Here is a 16,394-nt window from a genome sequence, read left to right on the forward strand (position 1 = left end):
GAAACGTCATCCACACACAGTACTAACCGTCCCTGTACTGATGGACGAAGTGCAACAGGCGTGGAACTTCATCCCACAAACTAACATCTGGCACCTGTACAACACAATGCAAGCACGTTTGCATGCTTGCATTCAACGTTCTAGCGGTTACACTGGCTATTAATGTACCAGCATTTAACACCTGCAATGGCTTATCTCGCGCTTACATTAACCTGTAATATTGCAATGTTAATCACATATATGTTACCTAGGCGAATAAATTCCAGAAATTTCATTACTCTACATTAATTTTTTTGTGCGGTGAGTTTTTCCCGCCAGTGTTAGACAGGGTGGCGTAAAATAGATGTTAGAATATGTTTGTCTACTGTGGTTTAATCTATGTCACAAACGAGTCTCCTTGTGACATCGTCATATTGTAGCTCTGAAAATTCTATAGCTAGCTAATAATTCTCAAATCACTTTTCAAAATGAAGCAAAAATATTGGAACGGCGTTTGTTTATCGTAAAGACAGAAATTCTGAACGTACTCTTATGGTGAGATGTTCGTTCAAGAGCACATTTTATTAAAAAAGAGCACCATCCAGAATGACCATTTCTCCATGAGATGATAGTACAATTGTGCTGGAAAAATTTAACAATGAATTTAACAATCCTGTTATACGAATATTGTGTAATGTTTTCTCCTCTTTTTTACTGTTTCCTTTTCTACAGGTGATGAAAAGTCCTGAAAAGACTGCATCCATGCATTACTCAAGAAGGACGATCCAAGTGGACCAGCCCCAGTTGGAGCCCTGGAGAATGTGGAACGGGTACCAGCCTCATTCAGTGAGGAGCCCACTACATGAAAAAGACATTCAGCACAGCAACTCAGGATGTCACGACTGTCTCTCCTGATTGTGAAACAGAAATTTAACCTTTTCCCTTATGAAGTTCAACTATACGAACAACCTTTGAAGGACAGTGACCTTATTTTGTAAATAAGGCGACTGAGTACTTTGAGAATGGAACAGTAGTTAGGGATGAGGTTTAGTGATGAGAATCGCTTCCATTTCCATGCGGACGTCTACAAGCAGAAGTGGCTCCACTGAGGTAATGTGAATTTACACGGCCAGCCTTTGGATATGGCGTGGAACGGTCTCCTTACAGTACCGGTCTCAACCTGTACAATTATTTCTGCTGGAATTATCTAGAGGACAGAATCTTCGAAGATGCACCTGCAAAACTCCAGGATCTTCGTACTGCAATTTACAGAAAGATCTGCATAGTAGAAAACGTTGATCTTCAATAATTAATCACGGTATTCAGTTAAAGACCCTGGACACTCGTCACTGCAGAGAGAAAGCACTTTGATAACATTTCTGTTAAATTTCATGTTGTTTGCTATTCCATAAACGTAACAAGAATCTGTCGCCCCGTATTATGTCGTAGCAGACAATAACTTTTTAACACCTGTTTTGTGCCAGCCTGTACAAGGGTCGGAGGGATGAAAGGGAATATGGACTACAAATGTTAAAGTTTATATCAGAATGGAACACTCTACGGAAGTATTGCCATAATTACGTCCACCAATATTCTAGGATTATCTCTCTACGAGTATGAGCGTGGATACGGTTGAGGAGTAAGCCGAACGAATTGGACAGGTTTATGCGGTCCTTTCGCACTGCATTACAAACAACTATGTCGATTTGTCAAAATCTACATAGTGGAATCTGTCTCAGAGTCCACTTGAGAAAACTGAATACCTGTTCATGAAGGTTACTGTACCCTTTTAAACTATACTTACTTTCATCACTACGGACTGTAAACCATTTGCATTTGCATTACATATTTTTAAAACCATGTTCAATAGATGGCAAACAAAATTTGTCAACTGTGTATTTCCTTCTTAGGGGTTTCGTTCCTTGACGGAGTGTCTGGAAAGATAGCAGGTTATATTTCCATACAAGATACGTGTGTGAGTGTGTGTGTGTGTGTGTGTGTGTGTGAGAGAGAGAGAGAGAGAGAGAGAGAGAGAGAGAGAGAGAGAGAGAGAACCGCTAAGGGACCAAACTGCTTTGGTCATCAGTTCATATACTTACACTCTACTTAAACTAACTTATGCTAAGAACAACACACACACCCATACCCGAGGGAGGACTCGAACCTCCGACGGGAGGGGCCCAAGATCCGTACTCAATGAATAAACTTTCCTAGCGGTCGTTAAACTAACGACCTTTCTGAGGTAGGAAAAAATTCTTTCTTCACTAAATACGTGCTCTCAAAATTTCATTAGCATCGTTTTTAAGATAAGTGGTTTCTTCATCACCCTCTCTCTCTCTCTCTCTCTCTAGCCTCTCTGTCATAAAAACGTTGTCTGTGTGACCAGCGTTTCCACCTAAGTTTGCTCAGTGTCAGTGTTGGCTTCTGCGAGTGGTGTCATTTTACTACACCTCCAGGACATTCTGGCAATCAGTGATTCCATTTGACTGCCGGTGCAGGGATACACATATGCTGTAGTGCCCATGGCTATTACTGCATTCTATCAGGCGCGAAGGTTCTGTGTACGAAGTAGCTATAACGCTAACCATTTGTAAAATTCTGTCAACGTGCCACAGAGATTACATTTATTGCAGTTTACCAAAATTTACAGGTGTTCAAATGGCTCTGAGCACTATGGGACTCAACTGCTGAGATCATTAGTCCCCTAGAACTTAGAACTAGTTAAACCTAACTAACCTAAGGACATCACAAACATCCATGCCCGAGGCAGGATTCGAACCTGCGACCGTAGCGGTCTTGCGGTTCCAGGTTGCAGCGCCTTTAACCGCACGGCCACTTCGGCCGGCTTTACAGGTGTGTTTGGTAGAATATTCGGATGTCACGGTTACGTCCTGCATTGGTTCGTCTGCCATAATTTGCAACTGGACTCGTATTCAGGTTGCTTGCGCTTGTATTCTGTGTCCGAAGATTCAGGTTTGGCCGAGTACCTCGGCTCACCTTATTTAATAGAACTTGGGCGCCGTCTGTAAGGACTTCGACTGGACCTGACGTTAAGTTACAATCCTCCTGCTTTCCTCAACACATTTTTTGTCTCCCGGTGGACGATGTGAGTGATGCAAAGCCTGACATTACCAGGTGAAGGAGACACAGCGATGCGTGTTATTCATTACAAATTTTAACAATCTTTATATCAATACAGTTCAATAATAACTATATGATAGCCGGTTTCGATTGGCTAAAAGCCATCTTCAGCTCTACGCAACGAACAAAGATTATCTTTCATTACATGCAATCAAACAACGTACCGTACTTTCACCGTAATTGATATGTAAGGTATCAGGAAGTTTTAACCACCACAAATTTGTTACTATGAGTAACTTCTCAAAATATTCAGACTGACCAAAACACATATTTCTGCATAAAAAACCAGAATGGATTTTATGATACTTGGAGTTACAGTAATTTTATCACCTTAACTTTTTCGCTCAGCATCTGCGTGTATATTGCCATAAAAAGGATGTTTATAGTGTGTCATTGTAAACTTTTGCTTATATAAATATATAATGTTTCAGATCAAAATGAACGAGCTCTGCTGCACAAATAAACCACGTATCGATTACCTACAACCAAACTGCATCACGATTAGCAAAGGCGTTACAGCACGCTGCAGCTGCACAGGAAGACGAAAGTGCAGACGTCCTTAATAATGTAGTAATTGTCAAAAGTATTGGTAGCGCTGCCCTTTCGTTTGCTTTAATACCTCCAAAATGTGCTAATGAGGAATATATGCGCTGTTGCAGTTCAGTTTTGGGTTCTCACAGGGTCTGAGTAGGTACTGACCAGACATAGTCGGGAGCGAGCTTGCAGATGTAGTAAGTCAACGATAGAGAGAGATAGTGTCTATCAAGAAACTTTGTAGCTCATCGAGTTTTTTAATCGTAAAATACCAAGCGGCAGGTTCAGATTTTTACTGTCAGACTTCGTTTCAAATGCATGATTTCGTTGCTAGTAGGGGGAGATCTTGGGAATCAACGGCACAATTAACAGGAATATATGAATTATTACATTATTGCAGCAGTGTGTTGGCAGAGTTGTATCTCGACAAAGCAGTCACTGTTCTTAGTTTGATGTGGGATTTGCTGAGTTCAGACTGTGACCCGATTCGTTTCGTATCTTGTGGATAGGGTCCTGTTCGGTACCCTCTAAGCGTCTAAGTTCATTCAGCGGCTGCTTTATTTGTGTTGGAGATTAGATTGGTGATTTGCACTGAGCAATGTATTGGCTCAATTGCAAGATATTTTGTTGAACGGCCACTACAGATATGAAAACGAAACTTCGCTTTGGTCATACAGCGCATGGTGTCAGAAGGCTTTCCAAAGCTCTTTCCCCGAATGGTTGAGGAATTGTACCCTAAAGGAAATCCGATCTTTCTGCAGAGGTATCATCAGGTTACTGATTTATTGTGGTGAGTGACCATTCATTAATGCGACGTCAGTGCCTGAAGTGATAGTGGCTCTTAGCTTCTTATTTGCACTTTTTTATTATTCACTATCGCTGTCGGTTTGAGGAATTAGCTTTGATGGCACTCGTTCACAGAATTAGAAATCTCGCCTGTGACAAATCTAAAGTGTTCAGTGAGAAAAATTTACGTGTGCAACGATAAGAATGCAGTGGGAATGTATTGACATCTGTTGGACGGATGTAATGAAAACAAACACTCCAAACCGACATTTCACGACAGTTAATCAGTAAAAAAACGCACAACATGTTATGAAAGCATGAAAACCGTCTGAAGATGAATCATAACGATGCGAAACCGGTAACGGTACCCTTTGAATAAAGGAACTGAAAATAAATTTGTGGCTGGTTGCTGTCTTAACACCATCAACATTAGTCTTTGTTTCATCTGTCAAAGCCGGTTCCTGCACGCACTGCTCAAAATATTGCAACGATGGGCTTTGTTGCTTTCGCAGTATCAGTATGAAATTATGTACAGACCTATGGCAAAGCAAGACAATACAACGCCTTATCTCTCCTTCCGATTGGCCCAGACTCTGATTTTGATGCATCTGCCCCATCTTGCTGCCAAATCGATGCTCAGGACTCTGAATTGCTGGAATCTTTTTCCTTGAACTACAGAAGAATTGTACAGGCCCGGAAGCAGACCCAGATCTCAATACCTTTTTGCATTACATTCGCATGTCTTGGCCTTGTTCATTGAACAGTATACAGAACTCAGTTGTGCTCCGATATTTTGCAAGTAGGCACAGCCTTTCAGTTCAACAGGATGTGATTCTAGTTCAAAATGACAGTGGAAATCGCATGTACTTATCCCCAAAGTGTTGCAAAAGGATGTGTTGCGATTGCCCCACCAAGGACATTGGGGACTTGTTCGCACTAAAAAGGTCGCGTGACAGCACTGTACTTGGCAGGGCATGGATGTTCACATTGAACAGATGACGTCACAGTGTAGCGCATGCATGGAGAACCAATGCGCTACGCCAGTCATTCTCAGCTTGGCCTAAGACTTAGTCTCCATGGCAGCGAGTGCACATAGATTTTGCAGAACCAATTTGGAACACTCGTTGGCTCAAAGTGGTAGACTCTTTTCGCAAGTTTCCATTTGGCGTGCCTATGAATTCTACCACATCCAGAGCACCATTCAATATTTTGTATAGAAGGTTTGCCAGAAGTACTTGTGTTGGAGAATGAACCGCAGTTCACATAACTTTGAAGAGTTTTTTGAACGCAATGGCATTAGTCATCTAACAAGTGCTCCCTAACACCTTGTACAAGCTTCATAAACGCTCTTCATGTCACCAGTATGTTCGTAGACTATATACGAAGTGCGATTTAACAGTTTACTGTTCGCTACTCATTGGGTATATAACATTTTTTTCTTTTTTGTGATGTGAATCTGTTTATTGATTCCACAACAAAGCCACGTTGTGGCTTTCAAGCTTAACTGTTTCAGATTTGCGTCAACAAGCCTCTTTTATTTCTGCTGTTCACTCTTCCTACATCTGTTTTTCACATGTTTATTTTATACACGAATCTTTTGCCGATCTTCGTACGACGCTATCGTCTGATTCTTAATTTGACGTTGGCCTACCGATGATCCTCTTTCATTTTTGAAGGTGACAGTTTAAACTGCTGAGGCCGTTAGGGTGAACCAAACTGACTTTTGTGCAGCGGACAAATGACTTTTTATCTTCGTTGAAGTAACCTTTCTTCCTTGTTTCCAAACACGCCTCAAGTACCTACTTACAGTTTCAATTTGTCGCTTGCTTCCCTCTATACCTTTACAAATACGTAGAAGCTCTCGTGCTGGGCTGCTGGGCTTCTAGTTGAACAAAGTTTCAGTCGACGGTTGCGGTGCTGATCCGGCACACACTTTAAACTCGTAAGTCCATCGCAACAACAATGTGTTTCTAAAGGGTGACAAAATATGATTTCACTACATATGTTCATAAGGGGAGGAGGGCTTTCGGAAGACTGGTAATTCTAACAGACTGCGTGATTGAAAACCGTATATATTACATTATTAGGCAAAACTAGATGAAATTATAAATCTGAGACGAGCATGAGAAAAATTTAACTTCAAATTGAAAATTGATATAATGTTTTAATATAAAGCTAGTCATGATTGTAAGTTTAGACAGCAAAAGTAAGCAACACAAAAAGATTTCCTATGCTGACAAAGACACTCTCTTTCATGATTGGTGAACTGTAAATAGGTCGCTTTATATTTCTTGAAATCCTGAGCTTGTTACTAAAATTTCTGTTCATCGTTTGTCTGGTCTTGTTATTGTCAGCAAAAGCGCCACTGCGCATGACAAATGGAACTAGGCCCTAAGTATTGTTTCCGATTGCAGCAGAGATTATCTTAGACTTATATAAAAAAATTGGGCTGCGATATTTTTATTGCACATAGAAATAATGTTAGCTCTCAGTGCCAACATTGTATGAACTATAAAAGACTAAGGAAATAGTCCTCACAATAATTAGACTGAACGATTCGCATATGAGCGTTGAGAACTCGACATAAATCAGAATATTAACGTGCCAGAGTTTCGTCGTGAAATGCTGATACTTTGATTTCATTTAACCCCAGAGTATTAGGAAAAAGAGAAATTATGAAATAAGATAAAACTGTAGTGGAACACTGAATAACCATGTTGGATGATTCTGGGTAAGCTGAGCATGATTTTATTTGATTTAATGAGACAAAAATAAATTACTTCCCCGACTCCACTAACGGCTTCGCTGTAGACTGAACTGTGGACGCTTGGTCAACGATCGTAACAGGATATCGTCTTCAGATTTCGAGAAGAATTCTGCTACATCCAACATTACCTTACTGAGCTTTTTAATTTTTGTCCTGTGTAGACGAAATGGAAGATTCCGCAATTGTGGATAAATTTCAGAAACTGAATCTGCTGTTTGTATTTCGGCAACTTGAAAGTAACGGTACCAACAAACGATTGTGAAAATTATAGTAACAAGGTGGTGGCACTAGCTACGATCACTGAATACGAGTCTTCATGTTAACATACGGTGGACAAATCACCATCAATCATATGTCATTCCATAAAGCAACGCGAGGAATCTCGGTATTTAATGCAGGACAACCTTTCCGTTTGCTGGCTGAAAACATTTGATCAAAGTAATTTTTGAGAATGTTTTTAGTGGAGCACAGTGGTGTTTCTTAGTACTTTAAAATAAACATAAACAGTCTCGACCGCAAGATCCTCAGACCTCATACCAGGATAGTAAGCGGTGGCGGATAACGGAGTAGGCGTTTCGGACTCCATACTCCACCACCGGCAAGTGCTTAGCTGACGTTCGTCGAGTCCGTAAAGCCTGCTCCGTTATCCGCCACCGCTTACCATCATGGTATGAGGTCTGAGGATGGTCAGTAACTGACCGAAATCGGTAACCATAAGTTTGTGCTGTTATCAATATTCGAACTAAAGCCTTTCTGTAGAGTGTCACCAGTGTAATGTGTGTCAGTCAACGCGGCGGAATTGGAGAATAACCTGACAGACACGGCGTCAATTAGGGCCACCCCGTTTCCCAATAAATTAAGTTGTATAGGCACGGGAAGTCCGCACGGTCTCAGGTTCGAATCCTGCCTCGCGCATGGATGTGTGTGATGTCCTTAGGTTAGTTAGGTTTAAGTAGTTCTAGGGGAGCGATAGATCTGTACCTACAGATTGGAAAATTGCGCAGGTCGCACCAGTGTTTAAGGAGGGTAGTAGGAGTAATCCATCGAACTACAGACCTGTATCATTGACGTCGGTTTGCAGTAGGGTTTTGGAGCATATATTGTATTCAAACATTATGAATCACCTCGAAGGGAACGATCTATTGATACGTAATCAGCATGGTTTCAAAAAACATCGTTATTGTGCAACGCAGCTAGCTCTTTATTCGCCCGAAGTAATGGCCGCTATTGACAGGGGATCTCAAGTTGATTCCGTATTTCTAGATTTCCGGAAAGCCTTTGACACCGTTCCTCACAAGCGACTTCTAATCAAGCTGCGGGCCTATGGGGTATCGTCTCAGTTGTGCGACTGGATTCGTGATTTCCTGTCAGGAAGGTCGCAGTTCGTAGTAATAGACGGCAAATCATCGAGTAAAACTGAAGTGATATCAAGTGTCCCCCAGGGAAGCGTCCTAGGACCTCTGCTGTTCCTGATCTGTATAAATGACCTGGGTGACAATCTGAGCAGTTCTCTTAGGTTGTTCGCAGATGATGCTGTAATTTACCGTCTAGTAAGGTCATCCAAAGACCAGTATCAGTTGCAAAGCGATTTAGAAAAGATTGCTGTATGGTGTGGCACGTGGCAGTTGACGCTAAATAACGAAAAGTGTGAGGTGATCCACATGAGTTCCAAAAGAAATCCGTTGGAATTCGATTACTCGATAAATAGTACAATTCTCAAGGCTGTCAATTCAACTAAGTACCTGGGTGTTAAAATTACGAACAACTTCAATTGCAAAGACCACATAGAAAATATTGTGGGGAAGGCGTGCCAAAGGTTACGTTTCATTGGCAGGGCATTTAGGCAACAAGTCCACTAAAGAGACAGCTTACACTACACTCGTTCGTCCTCTGATAGAATATTGCTGCGCGTTGTGGGATCCTTATCAGGTGGGATTGACGGAAGACATCGAAAGGGTGCAAAAAAGGGCAGCTCGTTTTGTATTATCACGTAATAGGGGAGAGAGTGTGGCAGAGTGGAATGGTAGAGACATAGTATGATTGTGGTTCGATGAACCCTCTGCCAAGCACTTAAATGTGAATTGCAGAGTAATCATGTGGATGGATGGATGATGACCTCAGCAATTAAGTCCCATAGTGCTCAGAGCCATTTGAACCATTTTGAAGCAAGAAAACTTCGTTCATTGGCATCCGATGGAAGCGTCGGCTTTGCCAACTGATATAATCAACGCAGCCGCACAAATTATAAGAGTGTACAGCGCAGCTGCTGTCTTAAATGAAGGCAAATGCATACTCGTGTACTAAGTAATGAAAGCGACAGTATGCTAATGCACGATTAGTGTTGGAACACGGCACATCGTTTGTATACCTAGAGATATGAAATGAAACTGACACGTATAATAGTATTTGGAAAAGCTATTTGTTGAGAGGAGTCTGCGAAAATGACATGCATTTGTTATGGAAGCCAGAGCACTGTACACACATTTTCCTCTTTAATGACCTCGTTGTGCACGGACGCTAAGTTCTAACCGTTCTTCCTTCCTAAATACCTTAATTCTACAGCACTGTTCAGTATTTGCAGTCCATTAAAAGGAGGCAACAGAAAATAGCAGAATTTCTTGAATCGTAAAAGAATGAGATAGTCCACACTATGATGTAGCAGAGATGCACAGAGAACTTACATCATTGCCAGATACGTGATTATGTTCTCGCTAAACTCTATTGGATAAATTTAGAGAACCAGTATGAAGGATTGTGCAAGACCTGTTCTGAATTTATCGTACTCGGTGTGTCGGTACCGTTAGTATAAATTCTCCATGGTGTTAGCATTCATTACAGGTATTCTGTATATATCTATAATGCGGTAACAGGCCACTGCTGCCGCTGTTTTTCACATTTCTTAATGTTGTCTTACGTGATGTGACTCTTCAGCTACGGTACTCGAGCATTTGCATCAAATCGTGAAACCGTGTTGCGAATTTATTTCTGAAGCCTGTTATGTCATCATTGCTTGAAAACGTCGACGTTTTTTTTATATCTGCAAGTTATTAACATCTGTTTTCTTTTCATTTCTTGTGTCATCAAATGGTACACCAGTGCTGTTCCCAAAAAAATAGAAAAAAAGTGACACTGCAAATATCTTTATGGACTGCACTGTTTCATACATACGAGATTTCTGACGAGAGTAGATATTTCTAGTTAGTATAATAGTTAGAACTGTCATGATGAAAGTACTTTTAGCATTGTTTATTAGAATTAGTTCTGGAATAATTTTAATGTAATCTTGACGCAGCGCTAGGATGAAAGCAGAGAAGTTCGTCAAGTCTTCATCGTTAAGTAAAAATAACTGTTACTTATTTGAAATCACAGTTACGCAATCATGCAAGAAATAAATGAAGGTTGGAAATGGAAAAAGTTCTAAACGGCGAATCTGACATTTCTGAGGCGAAAGAAATAATAGTTGTCTCTTTTCGTACATCTCAACTGATTTGTATCCAGAAACATTAAGAAAGTATTCTGAAAAGAGTAGGGCAAATTAGAAAATAAAAACTTCATTTAAGAATAATTGAAGTGTCATAACAGGAAACTGGCTGATTCTACGTGCCAATAATGAAATTTTAACAATTGATTCTCGCAAAGAAGAAAAGAGCAACCAGCCATTTTTATTAATCCTACTTATCTACATAAATAGCGCCGTCATTGGTTTCGAATCAATAAGTTCGTCTTCAGGCGGCTGTTCACGTTTTTATTATGTCTGTTATTGTTTAAATTAGTTATTAGCTATTTTTCGCCCCATAGTCATAGTTAGTACACCGCTCTCCCGGAGTGGTTTCGAAACGAGAGCCCAACAGTCCTCTAAGTAGCTCTCAGCTGACTCTTGGATGCCGAGTGCGCTATTTTCCATTGTGTGCACTATGGAAAATCCTAAGCGACGCTATAAATCGAACCTAAGTCACATGTGTCATAATTAGATTCTGGGACCTCTCCCAACCGAAGGATGGAAGGAAGATTAGTGTTTAACGTCCCTTCGACAGCTAGGTCACTAGAAAGGGAACACAAGTTCGATTTAAGTAGACATGACCAAAAATATCGGGTGAACCGTTTCGAAGGCATTTGCGATAAACGGGTTGGGGACATCAGACATCACGGAAACCATCGTCCTCCAGAATGCGAGTCCAGTATGCTACCACTGGGCCACAGCTCTCGATCTCTCACCGAAAGCAGCAGAGAATCTAAAATGATGATTTCCATAAATGAACATTATTGGCGGTAGCTAGGAAGAGGTTTGAAGCAGGTTATCGTTTCATTTTGTAACCCTTTTGTACAGTTATCTTCCATAATTTTAGAAATTCAGGAAATAGCATAACTATGGAGCTGAGATAATCTTTGAGCCACGTGCTACATATGATTCTGTGACCTTCCACTATCAAGATACTTAAGTTTGCGTCTTTGCCAGTGATGCAAGAATACGCATCGATGTCAAAGACCGTGAATATTGTTGGTTTAGCTACTCCGTCACAGGCAGCGATGACTACAGCACGTGAGACTGCCAGCCACGTGAGTCAGCTGCCTCTGGAACTACGATAATAATATAACTTGCCGCAGAAGGGGTGTCAGTCATTTCTCCTTGGGCGGACACCTAAAGCAGATCATCGTCATATTATCTGAGTACGACATTGCTTCGCATCGCTGGACCCTCCCGAATACGTCGTCGTCTCCTCCTGCTGTATTGCCAACGAACTTTGACCCCGTAAGCGATATAAGACCAGAGATGATAGACTGCGGAAGTTTCCTCATTCTGCTACCGTGGCCTGCGTCAAGTGGGACACGCTAAATTTTATCACCTTATTAACAAATATCACTGATTCCATTTTGGTTCAAATGGCTCTGAGCACTATGGGACTCAACTGCTGAGGTCATTAGTCCCCTAGAACTTAGAACTAGTTAAACCTAACTAACCTAAGGACATCACAAACATCCATGCCCGAGGCAGGATTCGAACCTGCGACCGTAGCGGTCTTGCGGTTCCAGACTGCAGCGCCTTTAACCGCACGGCCACTTCGGCCGGCGATTCCATTTTGGATAGACACCGAACATCTGGGATTTAAAATGTCAGTTATTTCCATTTAGTTTATTTATTTGTAGAGTTTAACATTTTCCGCATGCAAGTAACAAACGATATAAGTTGTATCAATGATTGATGATCAGTAAAGATAGTAAATGTGAAAGCGTTTATTAAATGCCGTAGTTTACAGTATTTAACATTATCGTAGGCCCCATCAGTATGAAAGTCTTTTGCTGTCAGAAATTTCATGCTGTGTGTTAATGAGTGCGTCAGTACACACTTGTCTTTCTCAAAGACTTGTAGTCCCTTGTCCTCTGCCAGTGTAGCTTATCTTCGGGCGAAAACCGCGAGTTTATACTTCACCGAGTCGCCTGTACCTTAATGTAAGCCAGCTAATAGTAAAAGTTGCCGGCAGAATTGGTTAGAGCCGCCGCAAGGTCAGTGGGAAAAATGACGCTCTCTTGTTTCCTCCGGGTGCCGCGAGATTGTACTCATGTGTTAATATAGTCGCTTTATCTGGTTGTAGTGAAATGGACACACTGAATCGATTTCGTCCCCGATTATGGTGAGATGATTGCTGGCTAACATGCTTGCACTTTTTTTATGTGATTGGACTTTGTGGGATTTCACATTACAGAACATTAGATTTCTTTCTCCGAATTGGTTTGCAGCCATATTTAACATGGGAAACTTCAGGTGTTTTCCTAAGTTCAAAACTTCAGTAGAGCACGTAGGAGTTAATATCCGATTTTTATCCCTTTGATTTTCCACTCATCAGGTAATATTTTGGGCGTTAACACTAATACATGACGATTTTCTTTGTTTATTATGTACGGTTGGTTATGTACAGATACCTTGTTCGTTGAAAACGATTTGTATACAAAACATAATTTCTTACGAACTTATTTTTCATTCCTCTGATTTTTAATCAAGTTAACCTTTCACGTGTTCCACATCTCTACACGTATCCACTACGCTCCCGAACGTACTATGTTCGCTTTAACTACCTCACCTACCTAAAGGCCAATAGGCAAGTACTAAAATTACTAGCTGGCCAAACTTTGGGATCGCACCCATCAACAGTCCTCCACACATACAAAACCTTGACCTGATCCATTCTCTCCTATGGAAATGTTGCGTTGACATCCATCGCAGCTAAGTTTCATAAGTTCTTCCATATCCTCGAACGTCATGCATCCGTTTACCCTCACCCAAATGGATCTTTTACCATCTCGTCGAAGTCCCACCTCTCCTCACTCACATTATACACCTTCGAACAACCTGCTTCATCTGGACACTCGATTTCAATAGTGCTAGACTTTCCCTTCCAATTTCTAACCCTAGTATGCTGCCAAGCCTCTGCCGACACATCCAACCAATGCTACCCCCGCACATCTTCCACATCCTCTACCAAAGAAATCTCAGCCGCCTCCCTGTCCAAGATCAGAAACTCCGTACTAACAGCTACCCATGATACCAAAGATTAATCTACCCTACTCATTCCTCTTCTGCCCGTCATTTCTTACGCCGTTTTACCCTTCAAAGTATGGGCCTACCAACACCTCTAACAACTCCTCCCTCCTTGACTGCCAACAACTCCTACTCCTCGATACTGCACATCAGTTCTACATCCTTATACCCCCATTCTCCTACCCTCCTCAAAGCCCAAACTCCTTCCCTTCAACAACAGACAACTTTTCCCAGTGTACGTCCTTCCAGTGTTAGTATAATAATAATAATAATAATGTCGTGTGACGAGGGCCTCCCGTCGGGTAGACCGTTCGCCTGGTGCAAGTCTTTCGATTTGACGCCACTTCTGCGACTTGCGTGTCGATGGGGATGAAATGATGATGATTAGGACAACACAACACCCAGTCCCTCAGCGGAGAAAACCTCCGACCCCGCCAGGAATCGAACCCGGGCCCTTTGTATTGACATACTGTCGCGCTGACCACTCAGTTACCGGGGGCGGACTCCAGTATTAGTAACACAGAAGAGCTTCCTTGTAAGATCAGTGTTTTACATCGTGTTTTAAAGGTACACTTATTGTTTTTCGTTTTTGCTCTTTGTTATTACTATTTAAATAACTGACGAAGAAAGGCCTGTTTCTTATATATAAAAATTTCCATTAATTTTAACTTTAAAATATTTTAACTGAGTTGTAAATATCTCATCTTTACGTTAGTGTTTTTTTATCGTCTTAATTAGTGTTGAATGTCCCTTGGCCGAAGAGAGGGCTGAATGAATCGATGACAGCATGGGGGTATGAAATAATAATGAAAAAGTAACCTTCCTACACCAATGGTGGTATTTTTATTGGAAATGAAATTTTCAGCTATGAAGTTTGTTCGTGTTGTTATGAAACTTCAAGACACTTGCTTGTTGAGGTGCAGACTTGAGATGAATTTCTGTCACACCAGTCCAGATCATTTCTGTTTACCAGTTGTTGTAGGATAAAGATTGCAAAGACACTGGCATCGAACGAAATAGCTCTCTATACTAATGGAAATGCCGTGTGGCTAGGGCCTCCCGTCTTGTATACCGTTCGCCCGGTGATGCTTTCGACTTGACGCCACTTCGGAAACTTGCGTGTCGATGGGTATGAAATGATGATGACAAGGACAACACAAAAACCAGTGCCTGAGCGGAGAAAACCTCCGACTCAGCCTGTTAGGTATGACATTTCGTCGCGCTGACCACTCAGCTACCAGGAGCGGACTCTCTATACTTATTCATACACAAGTGCGGTGAGCAGTGGCCTGAGGACCGTTGTTAAGATTACGATTTCTGTTTAGTCCTCGTTGAACTTTTGTTATAGCCCCTATAAATAATCCATTTTGTTATGAGAAAGTTCTTGCCACTAATAAATTTAAGAATAAAGTTAGAATGGGTTTGTTTAGATACGGGCCAGAATGTATACAAAACGATAATGTTTCATGGCTTGAAAAACTGGGTTCATACTCTCTTATGAAATCACAGGTTAAAATACAAGATAGTGGAAGGTTTTCGATTGTATGAGGATTCCTTTTTGCCTCCATTCCGCATAATCAATTTCGTAATTTGAAACGAGTTTTGTAATGCTTCTAGACCGAGCGAGTTGGCGCAGTGGTTAGCACACTGGACTCGCATTCGGGAGGACGACGGTTCAATCCCGCGTCCGGCCATCCTGATTTAGGTTTTCCGTGATTTCCCTAAATCGCTTCAGGCAAATGCCGGGATGATTCCTTCGAAGGGGCACGGCCGACTTCCTTCCCCGTCCTTCCCTAATCCGATGAGACCGATGACCTCGCTGTTTGGTCTCTTCCCCCAAAACAATCCAATCCAAATGTAATGCTTCTAGGCTGACGACGCTTATGCGACAATATTCGTCATTTCGGCATCACCATTCTCGCATAGGCCTTGTTCCACTGATTACTCCGAACAACTTCACACTCACAGTTGGTCGACTACAGACGTGAGCGTCCCCCAGAAGGGGGTTAGAAAGAGATGCAGACAGAAGGGACTCACCGTCGTCCATGATGGCGGTGGTGACGTTCTTGCCGGTGACGCCCTGTGCCCAGGCGGCCTCGACGTTGAGGTCGAGCTTGGCCTTGCCGCCGTTCTGGCCGGTGTTCTTGAGGTACCACTGGAAGGGGAAGTAGGGGTCGGCCGGGTCGCGCTGCGGCCGCATGTTCTTCACCAGGTTCTCCACGCGCAGCGGCTTGTAGCCGCGCTTCACGCGCCGGAAGCCCGTCTGCTGCACCGCCGCCTCAACCTGCAACACCGCCGTCACCGACTGCTCAGTGCCTGGGAAATCCACACACAGTGATGCGGGGCGGATGGGTCCCGAAAACGCACCAAGTGGTAATTGACTAAATTAGTCACATTTGATTATACTGTTGATTGTAGGGTTCATAAAGTTTTCCCTTATTCAGTCAAATGTCAAATTAAATGGCCGCCTTATACTGGTACATTTAGAGTGAGACTAAAACTGTCATCTAACATTCACAGTGAAAAACACCTTTAATTCAAAATGGGATAAAAGGGTTAGTGGAGGGGAGGTGAGGGGAGGCGGCGGCTACTTACATGGGCAAATGCAAAGAAAATTTATAACACAGTGACACAACAATTAGTTTCAATCAT

General features: G+C 42.0%; 1 protein-coding gene across 1 annotated transcript in view; it reads right to left on the reverse strand.

Annotated features, from left to right (window-relative positions):
* LOC126260573 (neuroendocrine convertase 2) overlaps window positions 1–16,394 on the reverse strand; it is a 1,523,774-nt gene that overhangs the window by 758,299 nt on the left and 749,081 nt on the right. The window contains exon 4 of the mRNA XM_049957908.1: window positions 15,780–16,026. Within this exon, the coding sequence (XP_049813865.1) occupies window positions 15,780–16,026 (247 nt within the window). The remainder of the gene's footprint in view (window positions 1–15,779; window positions 16,027–16,394) is intronic.

The sequence above is a fragment of the Schistocerca nitens genome, chromosome 5 (assembly GCF_023898315.1).
Source record: "Schistocerca nitens isolate TAMUIC-IGC-003100 chromosome 5, iqSchNite1.1, whole genome shotgun sequence".
Taxonomy (NCBI): Eukaryota; Metazoa; Arthropoda; class Insecta; order Orthoptera; family Acrididae; genus Schistocerca; species Schistocerca nitens.